This window comes from Sciurus carolinensis, chromosome 9 (assembly GCF_902686445.1).
Source record: "Sciurus carolinensis chromosome 9, mSciCar1.2, whole genome shotgun sequence".
Lineage (NCBI taxonomy): Eukaryota > Metazoa > Chordata > Mammalia > Rodentia > Sciuridae > Sciurus > Sciurus carolinensis.
In genome coordinates this window covers 66935113-66948179 of record NC_062221.1, presented here as the reverse complement: position 1 = coordinate 66948179, position 13067 = coordinate 66935113, and the positions used below count along the sequence as shown (strand labels likewise).

At 37.0% G+C, this 13067-nt stretch overlaps 2 protein-coding genes across 3 annotated transcripts in view; both read right to left on the bottom strand.

The window, feature by feature from the left end:
* The window catches only part of Pcyt1a (phosphate cytidylyltransferase 1A, choline), a 57694-nt gene that overhangs the window by 44466 nt on the left and 161 nt on the right, over positions 1–13067 (bottom strand). Inside the window, exon 1 of one of the 2 annotated variants that reach the window (XM_047565402.1) lies at positions 12629–13048. The exons of the other annotated variant lie outside the window; for it this stretch is intronic. The gene's annotated coding sequence lies outside the window, so the exon portion shown is untranslated. Of the gene's footprint in view, positions 1–12628; positions 13049–13067 lie in introns of those variants that run through there. 2 annotated transcript variants of the gene reach the window in all.
* LOC124993646 (bcl-2-like protein 13) lies at positions 5145–5463 on the bottom strand. The gene is given in 2 exon segments (XM_047565481.1): positions 5145–5367; positions 5369–5463. Coding segments are annotated over 2 exon segments (318 nt in total).

The following is a 13067-nucleotide window of genomic DNA, read 5'->3' as shown; positions in this document are numbered from 1 at the left end:
AACCCCAGCCCAAGACACAAATTTTAACTACACACACTACCACCAACTTGTAAGGAATAGGATTATCTGAAAAGGGACTTGCTTACCCCCAAAGGCACTGCATCTTGGCATGCCAAGATACTCCAGCAGACGTTTTCACTAGAGATAACTTTCTGCTACAGAAAAAGCTCAAGACAAAGCAAATATGTAGAAAATTTTTCTAACCCATTTTCTAGATAACACCATAACAAACTAACACCTGTGATAATATAGAGATGCCAATTCACACCTAAATTCACCTGCCCCAGAAACCTACAGTTTCATTGCTTGCTTTTATAAGCAGATGTTTGCTTAGAAAATATTTTACAATGATCTGTTGAAAAGAACCTATGATAGTCTGAGTCAGTACTGAATCTGAGAAATTATAAAGAACAAAAAAAGTTAAGAAGACTAGAACTGGACAATGTCTCAGAAGTCAAAGAACTCCTGAAACTAAAACTGAACCACTGGAGAATGTTTTATTCTCTCAAAATATCTGCTTTAGATAATTATATTATTATGACAAATGAACAGGAAAGAAAACAGCTATGTGCTTCCAACCTGAAAAGTGGGCATAATTGTCACTGGTATTTCCAAAAGTTATCAAAGATACTATTCATGTATTTTTTTAATTACACAAGGCCCTGGGTTCAATCCCCAGCACCAAAAGAATAAAATAAAAGGAGTACATTTAAAATTTTTCAGGAATAGAAAGGTTACTATCTCATAAGGAACTCGTTTTGATAAATGAAGATAACATTGTATCACTGTAACAACAACAACAACAAAAAAACAACTATTTTTCTCAATTAGATGAAATCTGCTTTCTGAGGTGGTAAGCCTCAACTCAAAGGGCTAATCCTGTTGCATGGGGCAATAAAAAAAGTACATAGTCTGTTTTTTATCATAGCCTTTCAAATACATAAAAACATAACTCATGTTCCTCAAGTCTCCTCTTTCCATGGTTAAACATTTCCTATGACTGCTCCTCAAGATTCCTTCACCATCTCTTAACCTCTTCCAAACATATAGTATTGTCCTTATTCTTGTTAAGCTGGGTTCCCAGAAGGGAAATCAATGATTTCTAATTGGCCTAAAGGACAAGCAAAGTAGAACAAAACTTTCTCTTCAGATAATACATGTCAAAACCTGAAATATGGGTCCGTAATATGGCTCAGTGGTAAAGCATTTGCCTGGAAAGCATGAGGCCCTGGATTTGATCTTCAGCACTACAAAATAGCAACAACAACAACAAACAAGCAAAAGAAAACAAATAATTTCAAATGATGAGGAATGACTGACTTTAGATTGAAATCATTCAAACTTCTTTAAGAGCAAAACTTTTTTACTTCAACAAATTGGATGGAAATATTTCTGAAAATGTTCCACACTCTGCTTTCATTAGTTATTAACTTTTCTTGACAACTTTGGAACTCTGGCCTGACCAAGTTACATAAAGCTGGGCTTTTAAGCTATGTTATGCTTTCTATCATTTCTGTGATTATTCTCTAACTTCCAACCATCATTTTCCAATGTTGCCTATAGCCTACTATGTCTAATTTCCAATGTGCAGATCATTTTTTTAAAATGTTTGTTGAATGAATAAATGATATGCACATTAAGTGTACTTGTTCTATAATAAAACTCTAGTAAAAACACTAGAGGAAGTATCTGTAAATAAAAAGCACCAGGACTTTGTGTCATCTATTTTGACCTACCCACTGAAAGCAGGCCATAAGTGAGGTATTTATTCTTGGACACCCACCAATGAAGTTCAAGATTATAGTAGCATTCTGAGACATCACTGTGTTGCAGTATACTGTTATTTAAAACCTCTAAGCCTTTTTCATATGAACTTCTCAAGCTAGACTTCCACTATGTACTTATTTGCCTCTCTCCACATTGAGATCCATCATTAATACTCCTTATGTAAAATATAATGAAATTATCTTCAGAAAATAGAATATAGACTGCATTTAGAATTCTTAGTAGTTATGGTATTCAATAGGCTGTAAATCCATTTCACAGTGCAAACATACAATCCACATTTTTACATGACAGCCCCCAAAATGATAATGATAATAGTGATTATAATAATTATAACTAGCTAGGAGCAGTGGTGCAGGCCTGCAATCCCAGTTATTCAGGAAGCCAAGGCAGGAAAATTGCAAGTTCCAGGCCAGCCTGGGCAACATAGCAAGATGCTGTCTCAAAATAAAAAATACAAAGGGTTGGGGATGTAGCTCAGTGGTACAGTGCCTCTGAGGAGTTCAATCCCTGGTACTGCAAAATAACAATACTGATGGTTATTATTATTATTATTTTATACAAATATACTTGTATTTATATTAATTATATTAATAATTTATTATTATAATTATAACTAACACTTATAGAGTACTTCCTGTGTAAGTTTTATATATATTAAATAATTTAATTCTCACAATAATCCTATGAGGTAGATAATGCTATTATCTTTATTTTATACATTTTTATACAGCTAGGTTAAATGATTTGACTAAGATCACTCACTCACCTAGCACAGAGCCAAAACAGGATTTTTTTCTATATTCCAATAAAACTTTACTTATAAAACACAGGCAGCCAGCCCATGGACTATAGTTCACTGAATTCTCAAAACAGTATTTGAACTCAGAAATTTTGACTTAAGGATCTAGGCTCTTAACTACAACACTCTACTGAGTATTATATAATACAGTCACAGATTCATTTAGTCATGATCACCTATTGAACTTTGACCAGGACACACTATGTCAGGCAGGAATTTAACTGCACTTTTCAGAAAATTGGCCTCCCTTCTGAGCATATCACTGGCAAAGTACTTAGGCATGCCAGGGGCTTGTTTTGGCTTAAACCAGAGTAAAAGAGTGGAGAGGGCACTACACCAGGAATCACAACATATAACCTGGGATTTAATTCTAGGTCCTCTTAGTTCCTTAACTGTAGGCTAAGGTAAATCCGTCGATGCTATGAGTTTCTTCATGTGACTAAGAAAGGTTCTGATCAAATGTACTTACCTTCTGAGACATGGTAAGAATCAAATGAGAAATCAGACTATAATTACTAGATGCCTCTTTGCCTTCATAGCATTCAATCGCTCTGCTCTGAAAAGACCCTCTTTTCATCTAGAAACTCTCATCTGTTCAGTGTGGATTCACCTTCAGCCCTTGTGTCAGAATGTGCCAAACCTAAACCAAATAGCACATCAAGCTCCCTGGCCAGAGATTACCAGGGTTGTGGGCGCAGGGAAGGGCTGTAATATGTGACCCAAGTAAATCCAATCAGAGCAAATCTCAGGGTTCTCCCAATGGGAATGCTTGGACAAAGATTATCCCTTCTTTCTTTGTATATTTAAACCTGGGGATGTGGCTCTAGGAACCATTCTGTAACTATCTAGTGGTCATCCTGTAACCAGAAGGAGTCTTTGTGGAGATAATCAACACAAAGAAAAGAGAGTTGTTGATGATGATAGACCAGATCAAGAACTGTTTGATTATGCCAACTAATACATTCTTCTTTTGCTTAAGTCCGTTAAGCTGTTTGTTTTAACACTTGGAAAAATAAAAATCATTAACTCAAAAGTACAAAACCAAGCAATGAGCCCTAGTGTACAGAGATTGCCCAATGTTTAACTGAATCAGTGTAGTAATTCAAAGTTCCTTTGAATTTTTTAAAAAGTATTTTGCTTCATCTATTTGCTCTATTTCTTATCTGTTTATACTATTTGTTATCTGATTACATACACGTCTTCTATTTTCCTAGACTGGCTCTCTATCCTTAACCCTAGTTCTTGTATTTTTCTAAAGATAACTTTTGTGTTTTATATTTCACATTATACTTTAAACTGAAGTCCTAAGATTTTTTTTTAATTTTGAATATATATATTTTAATATACACATACGTTATATATTCTTTGAGTTTAAAAATATATCTAATGCAGGGCTGGGGATGTACTTCAGTGGCAGAGGGCTTGCCTAGCACATGCGAGGCACTGGGTTTAATCCTTAACATCACATAAAAATAAACAAATACAATAAAGGTATGCTGTCCATCTACAACTACCAAAAATTTTTTTTAAAAATATATATATACATATATATAATGCTTTCTGGGTTTTATTATAAAGATTTCTATACCTTAGGATATTCTGAGGAGGTAGAAAACACCATAATCATAGATATTCTATAATAATAACTCTAAAAGAATTTAGAAATTAAAAAGATTAATCCTCATACCTTTCCTCTAGACTAGTAATGTTTAAACTTTGACTTTTTAGGAGTCTCAAGTTTTGTTTTGTTTTGTTTTCATTTCTCAATGGCCCTCATATCTACTAACTTTTATGCACCACCACAGCATGTGGAATGATTTAATAACAGTGCTTAAAAATGAAAAAAAATTACTCTCCAATTTCCTTAATGTTCCAACAGATGCCACCTAGACACATCAACTTTGCTACTGAGCCAGTATAGAGAAAAGGTATGTGAAAGGATAAGCGATAGTAAGCACATCATAATCTTTTTTTCTATTTTACTATACTTTCATTTTTATTAATTTCTAGCTTTAATATGGTCAGATCCATATCTAGGAGGGAAGTCCACTATTAGAATGTCAAAGTAGTTCCATGGACAGATGTGCAACCCTAAAGTTTAGCAATATCTGGGATATAGATATATTCTTAAATACAGATATCTAAAATGTAGTGTTAATACCACATTAAAATGCATAAAATCCCAGCCATTATATCTATGTTGGTCAACTAGAACCATAGTAAAAATGGTTAGGACAAGTGCAATGGCTTGTGTTTACAATAGAGTTAAATGCATCTGTTGAAATCCGATATCGCAACAATACAAACCATCAAATCTTTGTTGAAACAGTTAAACCATCTCTTAGAGGCAAAGTTGTCATTCAAAACACAGAAATGCTTTGGGAAAGCAAAAGGAAAAAAAAGTGAAGAAAAGTGAGAAATGAAATGACACTTCACCTAAAACAAACAATCTAGCGCTGCATGAGAGATCCCAGACTACTTAGAGAAGCACATTCTCACTCAGAAATGGTAACTCACTGGCTGAGGAGCATTTGCAAAGCTTTATGCAGAGGTTCTCTCAGTTTCTGCAATATGGGTCAAGCAGTCTTCTATGAGCTTTCTGGGTTAACAGGGCTAAACTGTTAACCGGAGAAGTGTGATGGTCAAAGTCTGTGCTGAAGGTTTCAGAAATTTCTTTGTCTTGGGATTTTAGCTCTTCTTCAATTTCAGATTTAACTTTTAAAAATACTTCTGGGTCCAGAGATTGTGAAGCTATAACTAGTTGAACCCCTTGGGGTGAAAGCTTGAAGCTTCTCCTAAGGGAGTCCCAAGTAGGTGAGAACAACATACTTTGTTTCATAGTGACATTCTAGAGGCATAGTAGTAGAGGATGCCATTGGGTTGACCAACAAAGCTCCTAAGAGGTCTACTTTCAGATATGTAAAACTTACAATCCAAGCTGCTTGGGAGGTCAGCCTGTGTAGCTTAGGGAGACCCTGTCTGGCCCTGGCCCCTGCCCCAGAAAAGAAGAAAGAGGTGCAGCAGTTGCTTCTGACAGGGTCCCCAAGTGGTGGTGAATGCTTGGACCCATGGCCCTAATCTACCGCCAAAACCATGTTGGAGGGTGCACATCATAATACCTTGACAGTTTCTTAAGTCATTACACTGAAACTTAACTGGACCTAAAACCACATCACCTTTACAACATTCACAATTGCCCAGTAACCATTTAAATATTTCCAACAATAAGGATAACACTTCTCAGACTGTTTATGATAACTGCACCTTTGTAATCGACCAATACCATTCAAGGAAAGATGCAGTGATAGTTCTGGAAAAGAAGGTGACTTCAAATATCTACATTCCCAAGAGGAAAAAAAGGTATATATACACAGAGACTGCCTTAATATCTTTCTTTGTCCAGTGGGAGACAGGATTTGGGAATGATGGCACCTTTCCAGAGCCAATACAGGTAAAAATGGGGCAGCTGATTACCTAAATGCCCTGCAGATGGATCCTGGCTTTCAGTCATAGCACCTACATTAATTAAGCAGGAATGAGTCAGAAAGAAAAGCAGTCAGACATAAAATACAGAACCTCCCTCATGAGCCCTACACGGGTAGGCCAAAATTTCCTGTTTCCTTAGAGAAAAATTTATCAAAAGATGTATAAAAGAGAGCTGAAGGGGGCTGACAGCCAGAATGCAGCATTTGTAAGGCATCAAACACTGCTACCCATTTAGTCTCTAGATAAATCACCTTATCTTAGTCACTGAAATTCTCCATTTGAGCACAGATTCTAAACAGGGATATTAAATGCCACCTGCCTCCCACCACCAGTCATCCAGCCTATGAGCACTTCAGGGTCTCCAAAGTTCTCTCAGGATTCAAAACACAGTGTGTGCCTATGATTTTTACTCATAATTTCTGCTAACTCATCTCCTAGTACACATTGCTCCCCTTGTTCACCTGCTAGAAAAGTGGAAAATGTGTGTTTGTGGAGGGAGCAGGCTGGTAGTGAGAAGACACCAAGGACACAGTTCGTTGTGTTTTTTCAATATCAATGTCTTAAAGGAGATGAAATCTGGGGGCTAATGTGCATGTCTTTTTTCTTTAATAAATTTTTTTTGTAGTTGTGGATGGACGGCATGCCTTTATTTTATTTATTTTTATATGGTGCTAAGGATCAAACCTCACATATGTTAGTTAAGCACTCTGCAACTGAGTTACAGTCCCAGTCCCATGTCTTGTCTTTATGATGAAAGTCAGTGATAAGCACAGTTTTATGGACTTCAACCTAATCCCCCTCCATTCCACTTCGGTTTAGATCTGGCAAGCAATCCAGGGCAAAAGAGGAGGTCAACCCAGTTTCCTAAACTATGTAACAATCTCAATAGTAGCAAGTTGTGATTAGGCTTCCACAATCCAAAAATCTGATTCAAACTTTGCATTCTGTTCCTACTTTCCCCCATCTCTGGACCTACATTATCTTCCTCAGTAAAACTCTATACTCAGCATTTTTCTGCTGGTATACCAATGCCCAGTTCCAAGGCTGACTAAGCAAGCCTTTTTCCTATGTGGGATATTTACCTGCTTCTCCCATTGTGGCGCTTAAAAAAGTGATGCTCTAAAAAGGCAAGCTCTGTAAATTCCAAGAGGTGCATCTAATACTGTTGGCCTTCGTTAATCACGTCATGCTGTATGTTCAGGCCTTTCAGCAGGTAACAGTACAGTGGCATCACCACCTGTGGAAAGTCTGTTAAAGCTTGAAGGAAGATATGGTTAACCCAAAATAGGAAAAGGAACTGGATTCAAGAACCAGCAGACCTCCTAGATCAGGAGTTGGCAAACTACATTTGGCAGGCCAAAGATGGCCCACTGCCTGTTTTTTTGTTTTGTTTTGTTTTGTTTTTTGTTTTTATTTGTGGTGCTGGGGATCGAACCCAGGGCCTTGTGCTTGCAAGGCAAGCACTCTACCAACTGAGCTATCTCCCCAGCCCCAACTGCCTGTTTTTGAAATTAAAGTTTTACTGGAAAACAGCCATGCTCATTCACCAATATATTGTCCTTGGTTGCTTCTGTGCTACAACGGAAATGAGTAGCTGCAACAGAGACTATATGACCTGCAATGTCTAAAACATTTACTCTCTAGCCCTTTACCAAAGAAATCTGCCAACTCCCATTCTCCCAGTTTTAACAATAATTTGGTGACAAATTTCCCTAGAGCTGTACAACCTCAAGTGGAAACAGTGCTAGGAATAGGATTATTTCAAGAAATAATTTTCTAATTTAGGACTACTATAGTTTAGGTAACTAGTCCGTATATATCACCACACTATATTGAGTAAATCAAAAGAATGTCTGATTTGAGAACTTATAAAGGTGAATTTCAAAACATCACCTGCACTGATAGATTAGTTTTAAGCTAAAGTTCAATGTTATTCCTCAATATCTGAGGCCCATAAATTGCTACATTGAAGATCTTAGCTTTGAAGTCAATCTCTTCCCTCTAATTTCTCCAGAGAAACCCTTATTCAGCAAACATTGAGTGGCCACTACTCTGTGCCAGACCCTAGTTTAGCCATGGAACAAAATTAAAATTATGCTTGGAAAGGAAACTATCAGCAATGCGAAGAAAGAACTTACAGAGTGGGAGAAAATCTTTGCCACTCATACTTCAGATAAAGCACTAATTTCCAGAATATATAAAGAACTCAAAACTCTACACCAAGAATACAAATAATCCAATCAACAAATGGGCTAAGGAAATGAACAGACACTTCACAGAAGATCTACAAGCAATCAACAAACATGAAAAATTGTTCAACATCTCTAGTAATAAGAGAAATGCAAATCAAAACTACCCTAAGATTCCATCTCGCCCCAATTAGAATGGCGATTATCAAGAATACAAGCAACAATAGGTGTTGGAGAGGATGTGGGGAAAAAGGTACACTCATACAGTGCTGGTGGGGCTGAAAATTAGTGCAGCCACTCTGGAAAGCAGTGTGGAGATTCCTTAGAAAACTTGGAATGGAAACACCATTTGACCCAGCTATTCCACTCCTTGGCCTATACCCAAAGGACTTAAAATCAGCATACTACAGAGATACAGCCACATCAATGTTCATAGCTGCTCAATTCACAATAGCCAGACTGTGGAACCAACCTAGATGTCCTTCAATTGATGAATGGATAAAGAAACTATGGTATATATATATATATATATATATATATATATATATATATACACACACACACAATGGAATATTACTCAGCTATAGAGTAATAAAATTATGGCATTTGCAGGCAAATGGATGAAATTGGAGAATATCATGCTAAGTGAGGTAAGCCAATCTCAAAAAACCAAAGGACGAATGATTTCGCTGATAAGCGGATGATGACACATAATGGAGGGTGGGAGGGGCAAGAATGGAGGAAGGAGGGACTGTATAGAAGGATAAGAGGGGTGGGGAAGGGTGAGGGGGAAGGAAAAAATAACAACGAATCAAACACCATTACCCTATGTAGATACATGATTACACAAATGGTATGCCTTTACTTCATGTACAAACAGAAACAACAACATGTATTTACATGTTGTTTACAATAAAAATAAAAAAATATATATGCTTGGAACTGGTCACATATTTCAGGAAAGAGACTATCCTAAAAATACCAAGGGATAACTTATCAGTTCTTAACAGTTCAACAATTTTACTCTGCCACTACTCTATCAGAAGATTCAGTAAGTAAACCCTGTGTGCTCTTCCTACAGCAGGTTAGGAAACATTTCTCTAAGGCAGGGTCCATGATAGAAATCAGAAAGTCTGTGAACTTGAACCCAAAAAAGTTACATATCTATTTTCACTAACTTCTGATCAAATCACCATTTCTTTCAGTTATGAACATAAGCCACAAATGTAATAGTAGACTTAGTAGACAAATATACTGCCACCAATAGGAATCATGGATGATTTCTTTTTTTAGTTGTAGATGGACAAAATACCTTTTATTTTTGTTTATTTTTATGTGGTGCTGAGGATTGAACCCAGTACTTCACACATGCTAAATAAGTGCTCTACCACTGAGTTACAACCCCAGCCCAGCCCAAATTTCTTATTTTATACTTGCTACAAATTCTCTTGAAATGGTGTTTAAACCCAAAAGCATCTTAAAATTACTATAGTTATAAGACCTACTGGTAGACTGTAAGCATTATTTACTGTGTTAATAAAAAGCACAAAAAAAATTTAAAAAACACATAGTGCTATATCATACACTTAAAATATTTTGATACGTATTCCTATTGGCTTTTCTTATAATTCTATGTATCGTTTTGCATATAAAAACATTATTCCAAGCCAGGTACAGTGGCCCATGCCTGTAATTCCAGCTACTCAGGAGGCAAGGCAGGAGGACCATGAGTTCAAGGCCACCTTGGGCAACAAAGTGAGACCCTATTTCAAAAGAGTCCACAGGTTTTTCACTATACTGCCAAAGGGGTCATAACAAAAAAGATTAATACCCCTGTTTTAGGACCAAAAAGTTAAGCAACATAATCACATCTCCATTAGTTACATCTAATGTAACTCTGCAAATTAAAAAAAAAAACAAAACTGTTTTCATGTTCTCTAGTATACAGCAAAGACCAAAGTCACTATTTTTAGCAGCCCTCACTTCAAAACTGGTTTGTAAATACTTGTGAATGTGATATAACAGCCTAGCAGATCCATGAGTTCCCTTAGCTCATTGGCAGTCATCCTACTTCAAATATAGAAAGCCTCAAACTAACCTTTCAACTTGTGATTACAAAAAGAAGGAAAAAGATTTTTTTTAAAAAGCATAATATATATCTATCTACTCATTGGTTTGTAAATAGTAAAATATAGACAATTCAATTATCTAGGAAAACTAAAACAAGAGAAATTGCAATAAAACTTTCCATATCACAAAATGAGTCAATGTTGACATCAGATAAAGTAACCTAGGACTTCTGAATCCAAGGCTCTACTGGAATAAACTATTCTTAAAGAATCACATATCCAAAGAGGAGCTCCCCAAGAAAAATAAAACCCCAACTATTTAAGCAAAGGGAAATTGGGGAAACAGTTCATTCTCTATTAATCAAGCTATAATGTTGGGTTTTTAAATTTTTTTTGTTTAGATGGACAGACTGCTTTTATTTATTTTTATGTGGTGCTGCTAAGGATTGAACCCAGTGCCCCACACATACTAGGCAAGCACTCTGCCACTGAGCTATACAGTCCCAGTCCTATCATATTGGTTTTCAAAGAGAATGTACAAAGCAGAACAGGTCAAAAAGAATCATTTCATTCAGCCAACACAAAGGACCCTAAAGGCAGTAATGCAGTCCCCAAGCCTAAGTGCCTTCCCTTCTATAGTCTGTTACCTTGAAATATATATTGATCTAGCTTGAGTAGTTCCTTTGAGTTATGTAGAAAGTAACGCAAATAAACATCTATAATTTTGGAAAAAGGTGTAACTGGCAATTTTTTAGCCAAGCCCATTCCCCACCATTCTCAATTCATTCCCATTTAAGAAACTTTCTGAACTCTCTTCCCCCTATTACAAAGTGTATGCATGTATAGGGGGCAGAGATAGCTATTAAGTGATTATATTAATAGAGTGTGATAAGCTAAAATGACTTCAAGCTTCTTAGATGATTTTTAAGGTGCTGGGTGGCAAAATCAGTAGCACCCTTTACAAAGAAGGGTGTAACAACACTCAATTAATTTCATCACTAATGGCCCTCTTGAGAGGGAATGAAATAAAACTACTTAATTGCACACTTAAAAAAAAAGGGGTGAATGAATAAGAAAAAAACCTGCGACTGAAACATCATTTGAATTACGTACAGTATGGCATCATTCCAGTATGTTATGCTGAGTCTCTAGTACATAAATCACCAAGTTGGATACCTAAATACTTAAAGCCTATTCCATGTGGCACTCTAGTCACCATTGCTGATCCACCCACCCTTTTGTCTACCTTTCTTTCCCATAATGTCCATGCTTTTGTGTACCTTTCTTTCCCATAATGTTCATCATCTGTTTACCATTACTGCACCAAATCCCATTATCAATATCTTTTTACTAGCAACTCTATGTACTTGCAGAATCACTAAATATTAAGATCAAATAAGATCTGAAGGTCATGCCTCCTTATCTCCATTTTATTCTCAGCAGAATGTTTTCCGTCTCTATTTTCAGTTCCCTTCCCAAGCCTTGCTCCTACCCTCAAAACTTCCCCTTCCTCAGTGTCTATTTCTAACAATTTCTCCTACCACAAACTTCTAAATATTCACTACTTCAATAAATGTCACTATCCTTATTTTCAACATACCTTTTGGTTTTCTCAACTAAGATCCCAAAATTTCAGCCTTTAGTCATAACTAGTCACCTCAATTCCATTCAGGAAACCTCCAGATAAGTCAATCAGATAAAGCCAGTATCCCAACCACAGATACCATTTTCCCAACTGCATCTCTGTACTTTCAAACAAGCCCCTAATCATAGAATTATAGAATTATTACTTTTAAGGTCTGAAAGAAAACTTAGAAATAACCTGATCCAACGTTTCTCAAACCTTTTTACTACACTTTACTTCACACATTTTATGATGTAGAAAATATTTTACATCATAATCTCATACACACTTAAGTGAAACACATTTCATGAAATAATACCCTTTCTATGTAAATACACTTAAAATTTCTATCCTATTCCATTTTGAAAAAAATTCAGGTGCCATCCACTAACATGACTTCACACCCCATTACTAGAATGGAACTCATAGTTTGGCAGACATTAGCGTGAGTCTAAACTTCCTATTCACTTATGAAGAAACTAACTCAGTGGTGAGGTAAATTTCCTAACAACAAAAAGTTTGTTCATAAAATTAAACTCAGGTCTGACTGATAGTCCCAGACCAGTGTGCTTTCCACTAAAGACCTCTGTCTAGCCACAGTCACTCAATCACACGCTATACCACAACCCTGCCACAATCCTACTACAGTACCATCCCCCATTACTGGTCTCACCCTCTTCTCCAAGTCAATCCCTCAAAGTGACTGCTCCTTGATCAGAGTGCCCTCGCAGTCGCTGCTCCATGTTCCCTTCGGTCAGTCACTATCAGTCACTATCCATCGATCAGAGTCTCCTTGGGAGTCACTGCCCGGTGGTCACAGTCCCCTTGCAGTCAGTGCCTCATACTTCCTTCCTCGGTCACCGTCCCGTCGCAGTCTCTGTCTGGTGCTCCTCGAGGTCAGAGTCCTTCGCATTCACTGCTCCTGGGTAGCAGGCTCCTCACAAGGAGTTACACCTGAATCACAGTCCCCTCGCTGTCACTATCCCTCGGTCACAGTGGCCTCGCAGCCCCTGCTTCACACTCCCCTCGCTCTCACTGACCCACTCCTCAGACTCCTCGCAGTCCCGGCCCCACAGTTTATCCTCTCAAACAGAGCCGAAAACGTATGTACA